The sequence below is a fragment of the Manis javanica genome, chromosome 4 (genome assembly GCF_040802235.1).
Source record: "Manis javanica isolate MJ-LG chromosome 4, MJ_LKY, whole genome shotgun sequence".
NCBI lineage: Eukaryota > Metazoa > Chordata > Mammalia > Pholidota > Manidae > Manis > Manis javanica.
Genome location: NC_133159.1, coordinates 143,930,906 through 143,944,906, shown reverse-complemented (window position 1 = coordinate 143,944,906; position 14,001 = coordinate 143,930,906). Strand labels below are relative to the sequence as shown.

General features: G+C 49.7%; 1 protein-coding gene across 4 annotated transcripts in view; it reads right to left on the bottom strand.

The window, feature by feature from the left end:
* Window positions 1-12,404, bottom strand: part of HNF1B (HNF1 homeobox B) — a 50,273-nt gene extending 37,869 nt beyond the window's left edge. The window contains exons 1-4 of one of the 4 annotated variants that reach the window (XM_073235263.1): window positions 11,577-12,404; window positions 6,886-7,085; window positions 1,996-2,182; window positions 303-538 (exon numbers count right to left, since the gene is read on the bottom strand). In XM_073235263.1, the coding sequence (XP_073091364.1) occupies window positions 303-538; window positions 1,996-2,182; window positions 6,886-7,085; window positions 11,577-11,920 (967 nt within the window). In that variant the 5' untranslated portion in view covers window positions 11,921-12,404. Of the gene's footprint in view, window positions 1-302; window positions 539-1,995; window positions 2,261-6,885; window positions 7,086-11,576 lie in introns of all 4 variants that reach the window. The other 3 variants (XM_073235261.1, XM_073235260.1, XM_073235262.1) reach the window with 3 other exon arrangements.
* Between the last annotated feature and the right edge of the window lie 1,597 nt (window positions 12,405-14,001).

Here is a 14,001-nt window from a genome sequence, read left to right as displayed (position 1 = left end):
CTGGCACACCAATAAGGCAGACCTCTTGGTTAGTCTGATGGCAGCACTGACCTGCTGAGTCAGCAGCCGTACTACCAGACAGGAGGGGGTGAGGGGATCCCTGGAGGCCGCACAAGGGCTCAGACAAAACTGGACCATAGCCACATACATTATTTTCACAAAAATATTCTGGCAACAAGAGGAGGCCAACCCTAGGACCATCCAAAGCATTTCCTCCTCTGAGAAATCCTGACCCAGATGAGACCTGTGGGGAGAAGCAGGTAGTCAGGCTGCCAAGGCAATGGGGCCCGGGCCCTGCTTACCTGACAGCTTGTTTGGAGGAGAGGCGCTGGGCTGGTGGTGGGGGGAGCCGTGGGAGAGCAAAGGGTTCAGGCTGTGCGTCTGGTTCGAGCTGTAGGCATCCATGGCCAGCTTCTGCCGGAACGCCTCCTCCTTCCTGCGGTTTGCAAACCAGTTGTAGACACGGACTTCGGTGACCAGGTTGGAGCCCAGGCCATGGGCCTTGGAGGGGGAGACACCTCGCTGCAAACATTCTGCCCTGAGAATGGACAGAGGGGAGATGGTGAGCCAGGGAGTCCAGGGAAGGCTTGCTGGTGCCCGGCCCCAGACACACAATCACAGTGGTCTTGGTTAGGAGTATGAGGAGGCCAAGGATAGAGCAGGAGCCTGGGAAAAGCCAGTCCTAAGAAAAGTCCAGCCCATGTAGTTCTCTGATGAGATGGTTAGGGGGAGGCCATACACAGGCACAGAGCAAACTGTGCTACCCTGAAAGTCAGGGGCTTAGGCTGCTCGTGCAGCTCCTGATGACAAGAGAGGGGGCCGAGAGGCAGGGAATTCCACAGGAAAGTCCAGACTGGGCCTCCTGACTCCTTCTTATGTTTTTAGTCTTCACACCCTACAAAAGGTGAAGGAAGTCCTTTGCTAGCTCTGAGTCCCTTCAAGGTACTCGGAAAGGATTCCTGGTTTTTGTGGTTTGGATGCTCTAAAACGGCACCAGGGAAGTGAGATTCCTTATTCAGACGGTAAGAATCTTCTCCAAAGGGTAGGCAAGGTGAGGTAAAAGGAGGACACGCAGAGGTGGTTGGTCTCCTGTCTCATCATTACTGACCAAACCTCAATTACAGGTGTGAGAGAGATTCTCAGTCACTCCTGGATGCTGCGGGCCTCTCATTAGCTGGGGGCCAGAGCACCACCTGAGGCTCTGGGAAGGGCACATGCCTGCTCTCCCTGGCTGCGCCCTTCCACTGCCAGAGCTGGCCCAGCCCAGAGACCAGTGAGAGCCCACGGGTCTTGGCCAGAGTGAAGAACAGATTTATTTTTTAGAAAGTCAATGTTGGAGTCAGGAAGGATAGATAGGGGTGAATAAAAAAGATATGCCAAGGATTTCCAGTAGTTTGCTTTAAAATTACATGCAATTGTTAAAATACAGAAAGAACTCTAACCGGTGTGGCAACTGAGCGGACCTGACCAATTCTTGCTCTCCCACCAACTTGCCTTTTGGACCCAAGGATGTATAACACTGGCTTAGGCCAGAGCCAGTCTGGGGCTAAGGGGCAGTTTTTCCCTGGTCAGTATGGAAGTCAAACACAGGATTCTCATTTCACTGCCATCATATTTTAGACCAGCATTCTCCAGAGTATCTTCCCTGGAATAAAAGTTCAGGTGGGTGTTTTTAAGTATCCCCCAGAAAAAGAAAGAGTCCATGGTTAACAATCATTATAACAAAACTAAGTGAGTATCTTGACTGCAGGACTTCTTAGAGCCTTCAACATATTAATATATGTCATGACTCGGTAAGAGGAAGTATGCATCTGATGTTTCTCAAACTTATGTATTAATTTATATATAAATTAGGGTTCTGTGGAATATACTTCAGGAAACCCCGACTCAGCCACACTTGTCTAGAGGACCAGTGTCCTATGTCCCAGGACTGAGGGGATGGATCCCGGATCCATGTGCTTGCCTGCCTGCTCAAGGGAGCTCTAGTGGCATTACCTGTTGCACTCCTCTACCAAGGCCTCCCTTTCCTCCTTGCTGGGGTTCTTTTGCCGGTCGTAGGCCTGGTACAAGATTTGCTGGGAAGCGGGCCCCCATTTGAACCGGTTGCGACGCATCTTCTTGTTGGCGGGCTCAGAGCAGGTGTCATCGGATTGCCCAGGCCCCTGGCTCTGCTGACTGAACTCTGGAAAGAGAAACAGCAGCTGATCCTGACTGCTTTTTTCTGTCATATTTCCAGAACTCTGGACTGTCTGGTTGAATTCTGAAAAGAGAAAGGAGTAGATTTGATAGGGTCTGTAGCCTTCACTCAGCAAACAGACAGATAGACAGACAGACAAAACCACCTTTATTCCTCTCCCCTATGCTTTGTGATCTGTGATTGTGGGGGGGGCGAGGCAGGGAGGCTCATGACAGGCCCCTCACTACCTGCCTCTGTTCGCTCCACCAAGGCCTCTTTCCTTTCTTGAAGGAGCTCAAACATGGCTAACCATTGTTTTAAGAGCAATTTTATTTTTCATTGGCTCACTGGCCCTCAGACAGGAAGCAACTCTTGAATCTTGATGTCTTATATATTGATATCAGGGGGATGAGCTCAGACAAGTGTCAGGTCTAAGGAAAACTGCTCACAGGGTACAATTTCCTCTTAAATAAAATATTCAGAGACTGCAAATAGCTCTCCCCATCTCACGTCTCTCCTCATATATATATCCTAGGTATCTGCATTATGATGTGATGCTCTTAGAAAAACCCCAAATCTAAAACCTTTTGACTATCACCTTGCAATAAACACAGCTGGAGCTGTGTCTTGGAAAGAGAAGAAGCTCTTCAGATCTCAGACAATTTCAAAGGTAACATGGTATGTCCACACACCACTTTGATGAGGGAATTAGCCCATGAGGGAAAGGTCTTACAGATATGCCTATACATTTGAAAGACAGCAAATACAAAAGACTGAAATCATAGGACCTTTCTAGGAATGGTGTTTAAAGAATTGGAGATACATAAATGTAGATGGACTGATGCTCTGTCTGTCCAAATCTCAGGGCTCAGGTACAATCTGCTCCTCAGTACATTTTTGTCAAATGAACAAAAGAAAGGTGGCAGTGCACGCAGTGGTGATACCCTAGCCCATGTTGTTTAAACCTGAGTTGATGTTTCCTTCTGGAAGAAGAGAGCTCTCTCGTTGTCTTCCTCACATCTGCGTGAAGCAGGGTTCGTCAGGGTGACTGATTCCATTTTACAGATGACTAAGCATAGAGGCTAAGCACCCTGCTGAGTGAGGACACATAACAGACTCATTTCCTAACTCCTGGTCCCATGCTCTGGACCTTGATGTTTTTCTTTCTTTGAGTCACTCCCACAGGTTTCAGAGGCAACTAGATCCAAAATCTTCCAAGTTCAAAGTCAGGCTACTATTTAGTGCTTGAATCCCCTCCACAACATCCTACCATATCTTCTAGTCTACACACACCCCCAGCAATGGGACACCTACTACCGATCTAAGAAGCCATTTCTACTTCGGTTCATTACAAGGAGCAGTGGGCCCCTAACCAGTGTGGACTTAGTACCCCAGCCGCAGGAGGTGTTGGGCTTTGTTTAACCAGTTGCTGATGGGCCAAGTTAATGAGCTGTCTGCCTGCGGGTGGACTGAATGAGTTGCTGGGGCCTTTGATTTGGGCCCTTCCCACTTTGGAAGATTCTCTGGACATTTAGGACTGTGCTTTCACTGGTTCCCCATAATTCCTTTGGAGACCTGACAGAGTCTCTGCCAAGTTTACTGGCAGGAAGTCACTGCCTCAGTGGGATAATACAGAGCCCTGGCCAAGTGACTAGTTCCCTGGTATCTCAGCTCCCCACCTGTGGAAGCGTGAGCACACTAGACAGTCTTTTAGAACAGCTACCCTAGGCTGGGTAATGCTGAGGAGCAGAATTCCTATGGAGGCCATACTTGTCAAAGCACGTTCACACCTCCTGCATTATTTGGGCTTCATAGCCCAAATAGCAGCCACCTGAGTGCAGCTACTTCATTTAAAGGACAGTCAGAGGAGGAGAGAGCAGTGCCCTGCTCAGTGTGGTCTGTCTACGGGTCTTCTCTCCTCTCTGTGGCCCTGTGGAGTCACCACGAGAAATAGCTAACTAACGCCAGTGTGGGTCATCCCAAGCACCCAGGATCAATGGAGTTCCTTCATTTGTTGTGGGAAGACGTGATAATGAGCATGTTATCACTACGGTTATCATGCACCATTTATACAGTGAGGTATTTTACAAAATCCTCTAAATGTGTCCCTTTATATAATTCTCACTACTTCTCCAGGCAAGAAGTCATCTCCATTTTATAGTTTCTACTTATATTATTTCCTCCATTTTATAGTTCAGACCGGTCAAATGGCTGGCCCAGGGTCCCATGGACTTGGGGGCAGGGGCCAGGATGTGACCCTGGCTTGTTGACGCTACGGCCAGTCAGCAGCCTAGGCATCACCTCTCACTAAAAACAAGACCCAACACTCCACCCACAAAACCATCAAATCCAACTTAGGTGGAGGTAACAAAACCGTTTTGTCTGTGGTGAGTGCGAGACTGTCTCTGTGTGTCTGCTGCCCTTTGAGAGGACAGCACCTACACTGTGTTCACATCCCAGCATGTGGCAGGATTTGCCAGGCTGACTTGCCTTCAGATGCTCAGGAATCTGGTTCTATCTACCTCAGGGCCTCAGTTGTTGAAGAACTAGCCCTCCCCATGTCCTCCAGCCACCACCAACTCACCTCCACTTCCTTCCAGATTAATGGGGGAAGGTGAGGCAGAGACTTTTCATTGCCCATAAAAATTAGCTTGGAGAAATTTATTAGATCAGGAGCCTTGATCAGACAAGGAGATGCTGCTATGCTTATATTATTTGTTGTATTATTTTTAGTTTTGCAAGAAAATTTATCATGTGTCATCCCTTTTTATTCTGCCCTCCCTTTCTACTTCCACCCACCTGCATTCACTTGTGCCCCTTTTTTATTCATCTCCCTTCCTAATTTTTATCCCATGCTTGTGTATCTCATATTCATCTTTTCAAGAACTGGTTCAAGCGGTACATTCTCTAGGAAGCTTTCTGTGGCAGTTTAGCAATTCCTTGGCTGCCCCTTGTGTATACCTTTATAACAGCTCTTAAAAAGCAGATGTCATTATTTACTGAAACATCTCCTCTCCCTCATTAGGTTGTAAGCCCCTGGAGAAAAGGACCTGTAATCTCACAGCCTAGCACAGTGCTTGGCACTAATAGGTACCATAGAATAGTTATAGAATGAAGGAACACTTCTTAAGCTTTATGTTTCATGTGACTTTAAAACAAGACAATAATAAAAAAAAATCTCTTGCAGAGACTTTCATAAAATATCCCTTTTCAAGCAGCTTGAGAAACTTTCTGGGGCTTCAGTCTTTTTAGAAGCTTCCAGCTGGCCTTCCACACCTCCCTCTCCTTTCTGAGGGAACGGTCCATGAACAGAGAGAGGCAGTTTAAGCTGGGATGTTCAGTGAGGCTTGGATCAGAATGAGGGCAGCTCCCAAGGGTTCTCTGCCCTTTGGAGACTGTGGCTCCTGAGAATTCCCTTGGATTTTCCAGGAATTATGAAGAGTTGCATCATGTCAGAAACACAAATTCTTAAAGACCTAGTCACCATGAAGGTGGATCAACCTGGAGCTTAAATTGGGCCTCTTCCTCCAAGCAGGAAAGAGTTCTCACTTTGCTTCTTCTAATTTATCTATTTAATGCTTCCAATAAAAGAGCAAACAACCACAATGTAAGATGGATGCCTAAAATCATTCCTTCCACCTTGAAGGCCTTTCTAGCCCATGGAACACTGAGAAAATAAATACTGAAACAGTCACTTCAGAGCAGTGTGTGATGGAAAACAAGAGTGATTTTTAAAAGTGGCCATCCAGTGAGAGGGAAAAAATCCAACTATGAAAACTAATACCTTGACAAAGACAGAGAAGCCCATGGCCCAGAGGGTAGTATGTGGGAAGAGTGAAAACTTATACAAAATTTTCCTAGGAAAAGGGCCAGATTGAAATAATGAAAGTATAATGTAAAAATATACTTCCCTAAAATAAAAACTGTAGGTCATTCATACTCCTGTCATTCGAACACAGTTGAAACTTCCCTAGACTTTAAAACAAAAATCTCTCAGTACTGTTGAATGGAACAAAGGGATGGAAAGGAAATCTGGGCATGGGTAATGACAGGAATTGACTGATCAGAGTTCTAAATGCAGGCACTTTTCCTGTGGCCTACCTTAGCCAGAAGTAGCTCCTATGTTAGGGTCACCAGTGAGCTCTCAAAGCTCTACTCATTTTGGTAAATGTGAGTCAACATCTGACATTGCTTCAGAACTCAGTGGCGCCCCCTAACCCCAAATAACAGGGTCATGTTCTGAATGTATCTATATATAGAAACATTTTCTATTTTTTTATACTCTCTCCAGAGGGGAGGAAAGTAACAGTAATAGTAATCAATATCATTGACTGTGACGTCTTCCTTAGGAATTGTTATCTATGGCACATATGAAGGGAAGCTGCTTGGCTTAATTTGGGGAAGATATTCCCCTGTTACCTACTTGGTTTCAAAGAGAAGAATATTGGAAGCAGGGACCATGAAATTCAAGGGACGCTGCCCACACTGAGGGACTTGGCTGGGTGGTAAGGAACCAAGGGAGAAGAAAATGATATAAGCCAATCCATCGTATAGCAACTATGAAGGCCAAGTCCACCTGCCAGCTCCCTTACATCTGCCAAGTGCTATGCAGGCCTTCTCGATGACGGGGGAACTGAGGCATCCCATGGGGTCAGAGTCAGGGCCAAATTCATTCTAGGTTGAGGTAGAGATGGGATTAAAGCACTTACGTCGGAGGATCTCCCGTTGCTTCCGGACGTACCAGGTGTACAGGGCAGCACGCTTCTGGGTCTTCATAGGGGTGCCTTTGTTGAGATGCTGGGAGAGGTGTGACTGGTTCAGGCCGGTGACATCGACCACCTCCCTCTGCGGGATGTTGTGTTGCTGCATGTACCCCTTGATCATTTTGGCAGCCCTCCAAGGGTCCTCGCTAGACAGATAAGCAAGGGGTTAGGATGCTGGTAGAAGAAGTCTGGGAGAAACATTCTCTTCCTAGGGGTTTTACCAAAACTCTGATCTTCACCTATTTCTCCACCTGCCCAAGCTTCATCCTTGGTAGAGATGTGAGGCCAAAATAGAACTTAAATAAAAGAGGAGATGAAAGTTCCTATGCAGTACACTCCATCCCTTTTGTCTCCAATTAGGAAGGCAAAGAGGAAGATGACATGCCACCCGCAGGAGTGGGAAAATACTACCAGCATGAGCTCTCATTAAGCAGAAAGAAAAGTTCCAGTTTCATTTTGCTTTCCTTCATTTTCCTGGAATGTGAAAAACTAAAAGGCAAGAGGTCCTCTGGAAAGTGGAGATGCCATTCGCTTGGGGCTGGGCTGGCTGATCTACAATGATAGGGGGCAGTGTCGGTTTCTAAATTCACCTAGACCTCTCCCACATCATTTTCCTTCTGGATGGGTGTCTCAGTTTGTCTTACAAAATTGGAATAGAACATTTGTGTCCACCTCCTGAGAAGAAAGGAGAACATCTTAGCAAATGTCAGTTTTTAGAGCTTTAAAAAAGTTTTAAGAAATGCAATGATGTTCTTCCCTGGAACTAAAGAATCACTTCACTGAGGTGAGGCAAGTTAAAAAAAAATTTTTTTTCCATAGCCCCGCCTCCCCAATAAAACCTAATGGGGATGGATAATTTCAGTTTCTGAATAAGATATTAACAATCCCAAATGCCATGTTTTCCTCTATTCTTACTATTCTTCTCTGATATGGCAAGAGTATCTGGAAGGCAATGTTTCTCATACATTTCAAGCTTGGAATGAGAACTTGCTTATACTTTTTATTTCTCATAAACACAGGAATACAGAAAGCTTCTTTAGAGCAATGTATTAGTACCTTTGAATTTTATTTATTTAAAATGTTTATAACTTTGCCAATATCTTTGCTTGCTTATTGAATTGGTGACTTAAAAGTGAGGTACATAATTTAAAACAGGAAATTAAGAAAATAGTGCACAGTATAGAACAAATGTATTAAAGAAGTAATACATCCACATATACTATTTGTTTAATGCAGCTACATATTTAACTTAAAGAAAACCCCAGCATCCCTTTAGCTATGTTGATGTGTACAACAGCCTGATAGAACACGAAAAATTATATCAGATGAAACAATAAAAAATTATATAAAGCAGAGGCCAAAACAGATAGTGTTGCAAATGAAATTATCAATTTATTTCTAAATGGTGTCTGTGTCCAGTAAAATTAATTTTGCTTAATGAATCCAAAAATCTAGTAATTAAACCGAGATTTCTGTAAGCATTTACATTGTGTTTATTTTAGCAAGTCTTTGATATTAAATTCGAGAGAACACGGGCTTGGACAGAGATGTTCTTGAGAAGTGCAAACTTTTAAGATTAATTATGTATAAATCAACACATTTCTCATGTATTTGTAAAGGTACTTCCAAGTAATACAACATAATAAAGTAACAAAAAGAAAAACGAGAAAATGTGTTCTAAACATGGAGAACTCACCTTGAGTAAGAGAAAAATAATGTTAACACTTTGGACATAACCCTGTAAACATCAGCAATCATTTAAAAGCTTATTTCTAGCAAATATATCCACAGTTACTTTTAGGGTGAAAGAACACTTTCAACGGATATGAACAATAGCTTCGAAAGTTAGAAAACATTTGGATTTTCAAGGTTAATTGCTTTAACAGAGTCTGACTATTTCTGTTGTGTTTAAATTTCTTTACCTGTGTTCATTTTGTGTCTAACAAACTAGCAAAATAGTGTGTTGTTCAAAGAACGAATGGTTCTGTGGGAAGAGTGAATTAGCTTAATTGGAAAGGTTAAAAAAAAAAGCCGAGGGAAACTATAAACTGTAGCAAAGCTTTTAACCCGCATTAAAGGACTGGAGTTGGGGGTAAGATGGCGTAGTTATACCTTTAGAACTCTGATCTCAGAATTCACCCGCATTCGGGAAGAGCCTAGAGACCTGGTTACGATTTTAAATTTGAAAATATAGCTCCCTTCAGAGGCTTCCAACCCGGGTAAATAGACGGATCCGCAGGAACGCGCGCGGCCATTGTGCTCGGAGCGCAGGTGTCAAACGCCGGACCCCCATGCCGGCACAGGCCCAGCACAATCCTTTTCAGACAATGACTTGGCTGCCCCCGAGCAGCAAAGCCCCGGACCCCGGCACAGTTCGCCGCGCGTGGGTTGAGAACCTTAACTTCGGCTTCTTAGGGGGCAGCCAACTTTCCAAATGCCACCGGCGCGCCAGCCTGGAGGCCGGCTCCCACCCAGTTACCGACCTGCCTTTCTCGCATTTCCCTTCCCGGAGGTATAAAGAGCGCCCGGCCGCTCCAAAAAGTGACTTTCTTGTTCTTTTCTTTCCGCCTTAGGGGAACAGGGTGGGCAAAAGGGGGAATGCGTTGTGTCTGGCGCCCAGGAACCGACTGCGCAGTGACCTGGGAACCTCTACCAATTTCTTGAAAAATTACTTTAATTAAGTCCGATCGCTCCCGAAGGTGGAGGAGGGAAGGCAGCACCCGCCTGGGAGAGGGAGAAAAACTTCGGGGTCTGTCCGGCGTCCCCACCCCAGCGAGGTCTCGGGCCTCTAGCCTCCCGCCCCGCCCCTTTGGAGCAGGGTGCTTTGCAGGGGGGAGAGAGCTGAAGTCGGGGCCCCGGGGCCCGGCCTGCGCACGTCGGCGGCCCTGGGGCTGTGCGGGCTGCTGGGCGCTCCCGCAGCCCGGGTCGGGCGCCGCCGGGGCTCCGGGCCGCGTAGCGGGCTTGGCTGCAGCGCCGTGCGTGTGTTCTGCGAGCGGCAAGCCGCCCCGCGTCTGCGTTTTGATTTCCTTCCCCCTCTAAGTCGCGTTTACAACTTCACCAATGAATAACCCGCCTCTCTTTTCAACCTAATCACGACTCTGTGTATCTTTCTGTTGATGATTTATAGAAATAAATTAATAACACCCTAACTCCACGTGCTACAGTTTATGTTACATCTCTGCTGCGTCCAGCCGGGCGCTGGGCTGGGTGCGGAGGGGTGCCTGGGTTGTCTCTGATTCCCGGATCCTCCAGAACCCGGTTAGAAAGCGGGTGCCTGCGGGCAGGAGGGTATGTCTAGGCCTAGTGGGCCCCCGGGAGGCAGGCGGCAGGAGCTCGGTTAGTCCGCCAGGCCCTGGTCAACCTCCAGGCCTCCCCGGCGCCCCAGCCACTCTTCTTCCGACCCCTCTCACCCTACTGCGCCTGAACCCTGGCCAAGGAGAAACTGCCGCCACGCAGGGAACCCGCGAAGGAAGAACCTCAAACCTATGAATTGCAGCAAAATAATTCTGAGGAAAAGAAATCTAGAAGTCTCCCTGATTGTCTCTGCTAGAGAGTCAGCTGCCGGGTCCCCAGACCGCAAATTCACCTGCAAGGTCATATCCCATCCCAAACTGCAGTTTCGGGCTTGCAACAGTGGCTGCCAGAGTCCGGGACGCGACTCGGTCCTGGACCCTGCCTTGAACTGCGGCCCTGAAGTGTCCGAGGCCACGCGAGGGGCTCTGTCCTAAGGCGGAGTGGTCGGAGAGACTGGCGGTCTAAGGGAACCGCTTGGCTCCTTGGATAATTAGTAACCAGCTGTCAAAGCCCTAGGCCGGTCGGCGAGGCCCAGCGAACGATCCTAGATCGGGTGATAGACTGTCCATCAGCCTGCCTGAATTCCCCGGGGACCCCGAGGTATCCACGGCGAGATTCGCAAACAACCTCCTTTCTCAGACTGTGACCAAATCCTTTGCCAATTAGGGTCTTAGCCGCATTTGCCCCTCGCTTGCTTAGATACGTAGTTTCTTTTGCTCCGTGCGGGTCCACCCTGACCCTAAAACATGCAAATACTACTTTTGCAAAACTAAACGGCTTTGGGGATTCCGGGTAATCCTAGGGCCTTGCATGGGCTCTGCAGATGGGAGTGCCCACCAGAGAACTCGCCTCCCAGATCCCGGCCCCGGGTGCCGCCAGTCCCTCTGCAAAGAACAGCAGGACGTGGTGCCCGAGACCGGCCTGTGTTTTCCCGGACTGGAGAAGCGGCGCCCGGGAGAAAAGCTTGGCCCGGGATTTGTGCGGGCCCAAGCCTCTGTTCCAGGGAAATCGCCACTGGTTCAGTGCACCCACTTGCACCTTCACTCGCGTGGGCACACCTCCGGCAAAGGGCTCCGCAGCTCGGGTGCTCCCAGGCTGAGCCGCAATCCGACCCGGAGGGCCCCTTGGGTCCAGGGCGCTGGCCTGGACAGGGGGAGATGAAGCCTCAGGGCTCCGGGGACCGGGAGGGGTCCAGGTGCTGGGAGAGAAACTGAGCGCCCCCCGAGGGACTTCTCTGGTGGGAAACAGGCTCGGCGAGAGTGGTCCGGCGCAGTGTTGCTCAGGCACAAGGCCCGGGGCTCCAGGGGCTCGGGCGTGTACTCCACACCTTGGTCCGCGCCTACCTGAGCATCCGGTCCACCTCCGCCCTCTGCTCCGCCGCCTCCTCGGTGTTGAGAGCCTGCAGCTCCTTGAGGATGGGAGGGGTGTCATAGTCGTCCCCGTCCTCGGAGCCCTCGTCCCCGGACAAGCGACCCTTGGCGTGACCGTTGGTGAGAGTATGGAAGACCGGCTTGGTGTCGGGCTCGGCAGCGCTCCCGGGGGACAGGGGCAGAGTCTCCAGCTTCACCCCGAAACTCGGGGATGGTAGCAACTCCTCCAAGGCCTGGACCAGCACCTCCTTGGTGACCCCGGAGCTCAGCAGGGCGCTCAGGAGTTCTTGCTGGAGCGACGTGAGCTTGGACACCATTTTCCAAGGACAGAAAAAGAAGGGAGTGAGGGGGTGGGTGGGTGCGAGAGAGGAGGGTGGAGGGGAGTTTCAAAATCGAACCCCAAGTCCAGGAACCCCCCCACCCTTCAACTTCCAGACACCTGTTACTCCCCGGGGTCCCGGAGTCTCCTCCGAGAGGAGTCAGAAAACTTCTAACTTGCCATGATCGCCACCATTAGGCCATATAAGATATGCAAATTAGTGGGGAGGGCCTGGCTATCGGCAAGATGCAAATTGTTGTGGGGAGAGGGGAAAGCTAAGGGAGAGAGAGTGAGCTGGAGGAGCAGATGTGGAGAGCTGGAGACCCGGGCGGGGAGCAGGGCTTACCAGGGTCCATTGTACTCACGCTGGGGGGGGCCGAAGATCTTCTTGTACTGGTTCTGTTTATCACCCAAACTTTGGCTGACCTTTGGACTTGTTAAGCAAGTAGCTTGCAGCCTAGCGTGGAGGGCTCCGGGTCTGTTCCACCGGCTGTGGGTCTGGTTTTAGTCTGGAGAGAAGAAATTGCACTTCTGGGGTTCAGGTGAGAACTGGAAAAAGTTGGGGTGCTATTGGAGAAAGGAGGTGGAGGAGGATACGAAGAGGAGAGCCTCCGAGGCGTCCTAACCGACGCAGGTGGTGGGCAGAGAGAGCCCGCAGGGGCGGAAGAGACATGGACCACTAGGAAATGCACGCCAGGGCCTGGGGAAAGGGGTCATTAGGCGGGTGAGTTCGGATTGCAGGGACCCCAATGAATTCTACCTGGGTTACCGCCCTGCAGGCCCCAATGCCTCAACAGCCGGGCCTGGAGGTTTGGATTTGAGAACTGCCAGCTCGCAGGGCGTAGGCAAGCGGGAAGGAGGCCGGGAGAGCCCGTGGGAGGAGGCGCGACTAATTTATGGCCGGAGGGAGTAGCCAAAGTTGAGCTCCCCAGCTGGGCTGCACCAGCACCCAGCCCGGCCAGGCCGCGGGGACCTGCCGCCTGGGCCACGCTCTCCAATTTAAACCCGGAATATCAAAGCACCTCTGCTTTGGGGACAAAACAAGAATGGCGGGGCCCCTTTTCTGGCGGTGAAAGCAGAGCTTGCCTGCAGCAGCGTGGACAGTTGGAGCCGCGGCCCCGGGCCCACTGATTTCTGGTTTATTGGCAGCTCCAGGCCACAGCGGTTCCCCGGGCCAGGGACGGTGCTCGGCAGCCGCGAGGTCACGGCGGCAGTAACGGGAGGAGGCGCAAGTTGAGAAGCAGCCAACAAAGCCGCTGAGGGAAAGAAGTGTTTTTCCACCCCTCCAGGGCAAGGAAGGGCGCGGGGAAGCTTTCCGCACTATCAGAGTTTCAACTGCGTCTCCCCGGGGTGCCCAGGGGAAAGGCAGGAGGCTTGGGGCGCCCCTAGACCTACAGGCTGAACCCGACCAATAGGACAGGGCAAGGGGCTTTTCCGGATCCACTACTGGCAGACCCGTAGCTCCTGGGGCAGAGGGCAGCCCCGCCCCCACTGCAAGCCTCAGTTTCCTCACCTGTGAAATACTATGCCTACAGCGCAGGGGGGGTGTTGTATGCATTAAATGAGACCACCTGAGAAACCCCTTGCTCTGGTGACAGAGTTCACACCGTTTAGTCCGGAGAGGCAGCAAGCAAACCAGTAATCAAAGCTAGCACCACTGGAGGCTTAGGGTTCTCAGAATCAAGAGGACCTAGCCCTGGAGTTGGAGGGACTTAGAGATTAGGGACAAAACTTGAGAATCAGCAGGGAATTTGCAAAGGAACTTCTAAGCAAATTTTCCTACCTTTCCCACCTTTAAAGGATAAGTAAAAGGAAGCTGGGGTTAGTTTGGGAAAGGAATTTCAGAGTGGGGGAGGAAGGGTTAGCAGCTCTCATCTGCTTGGTTGGGGATCAAATCCCCTCGGTGCATGGAGGCTGAAACCCCACATGTGGCTGATCCAGGTTAGACTGCTAAGGAGCTAGGCTGCCTCTTTTCAATTGGGGGTCTGCTACCGATACTTGGGCTCCCTGCCCTGGGAGCCAGAAAGAAGCAGGGTTGGTTGTGTGTATGGAGCCCTGGTGGAGACTTATACTATCTCA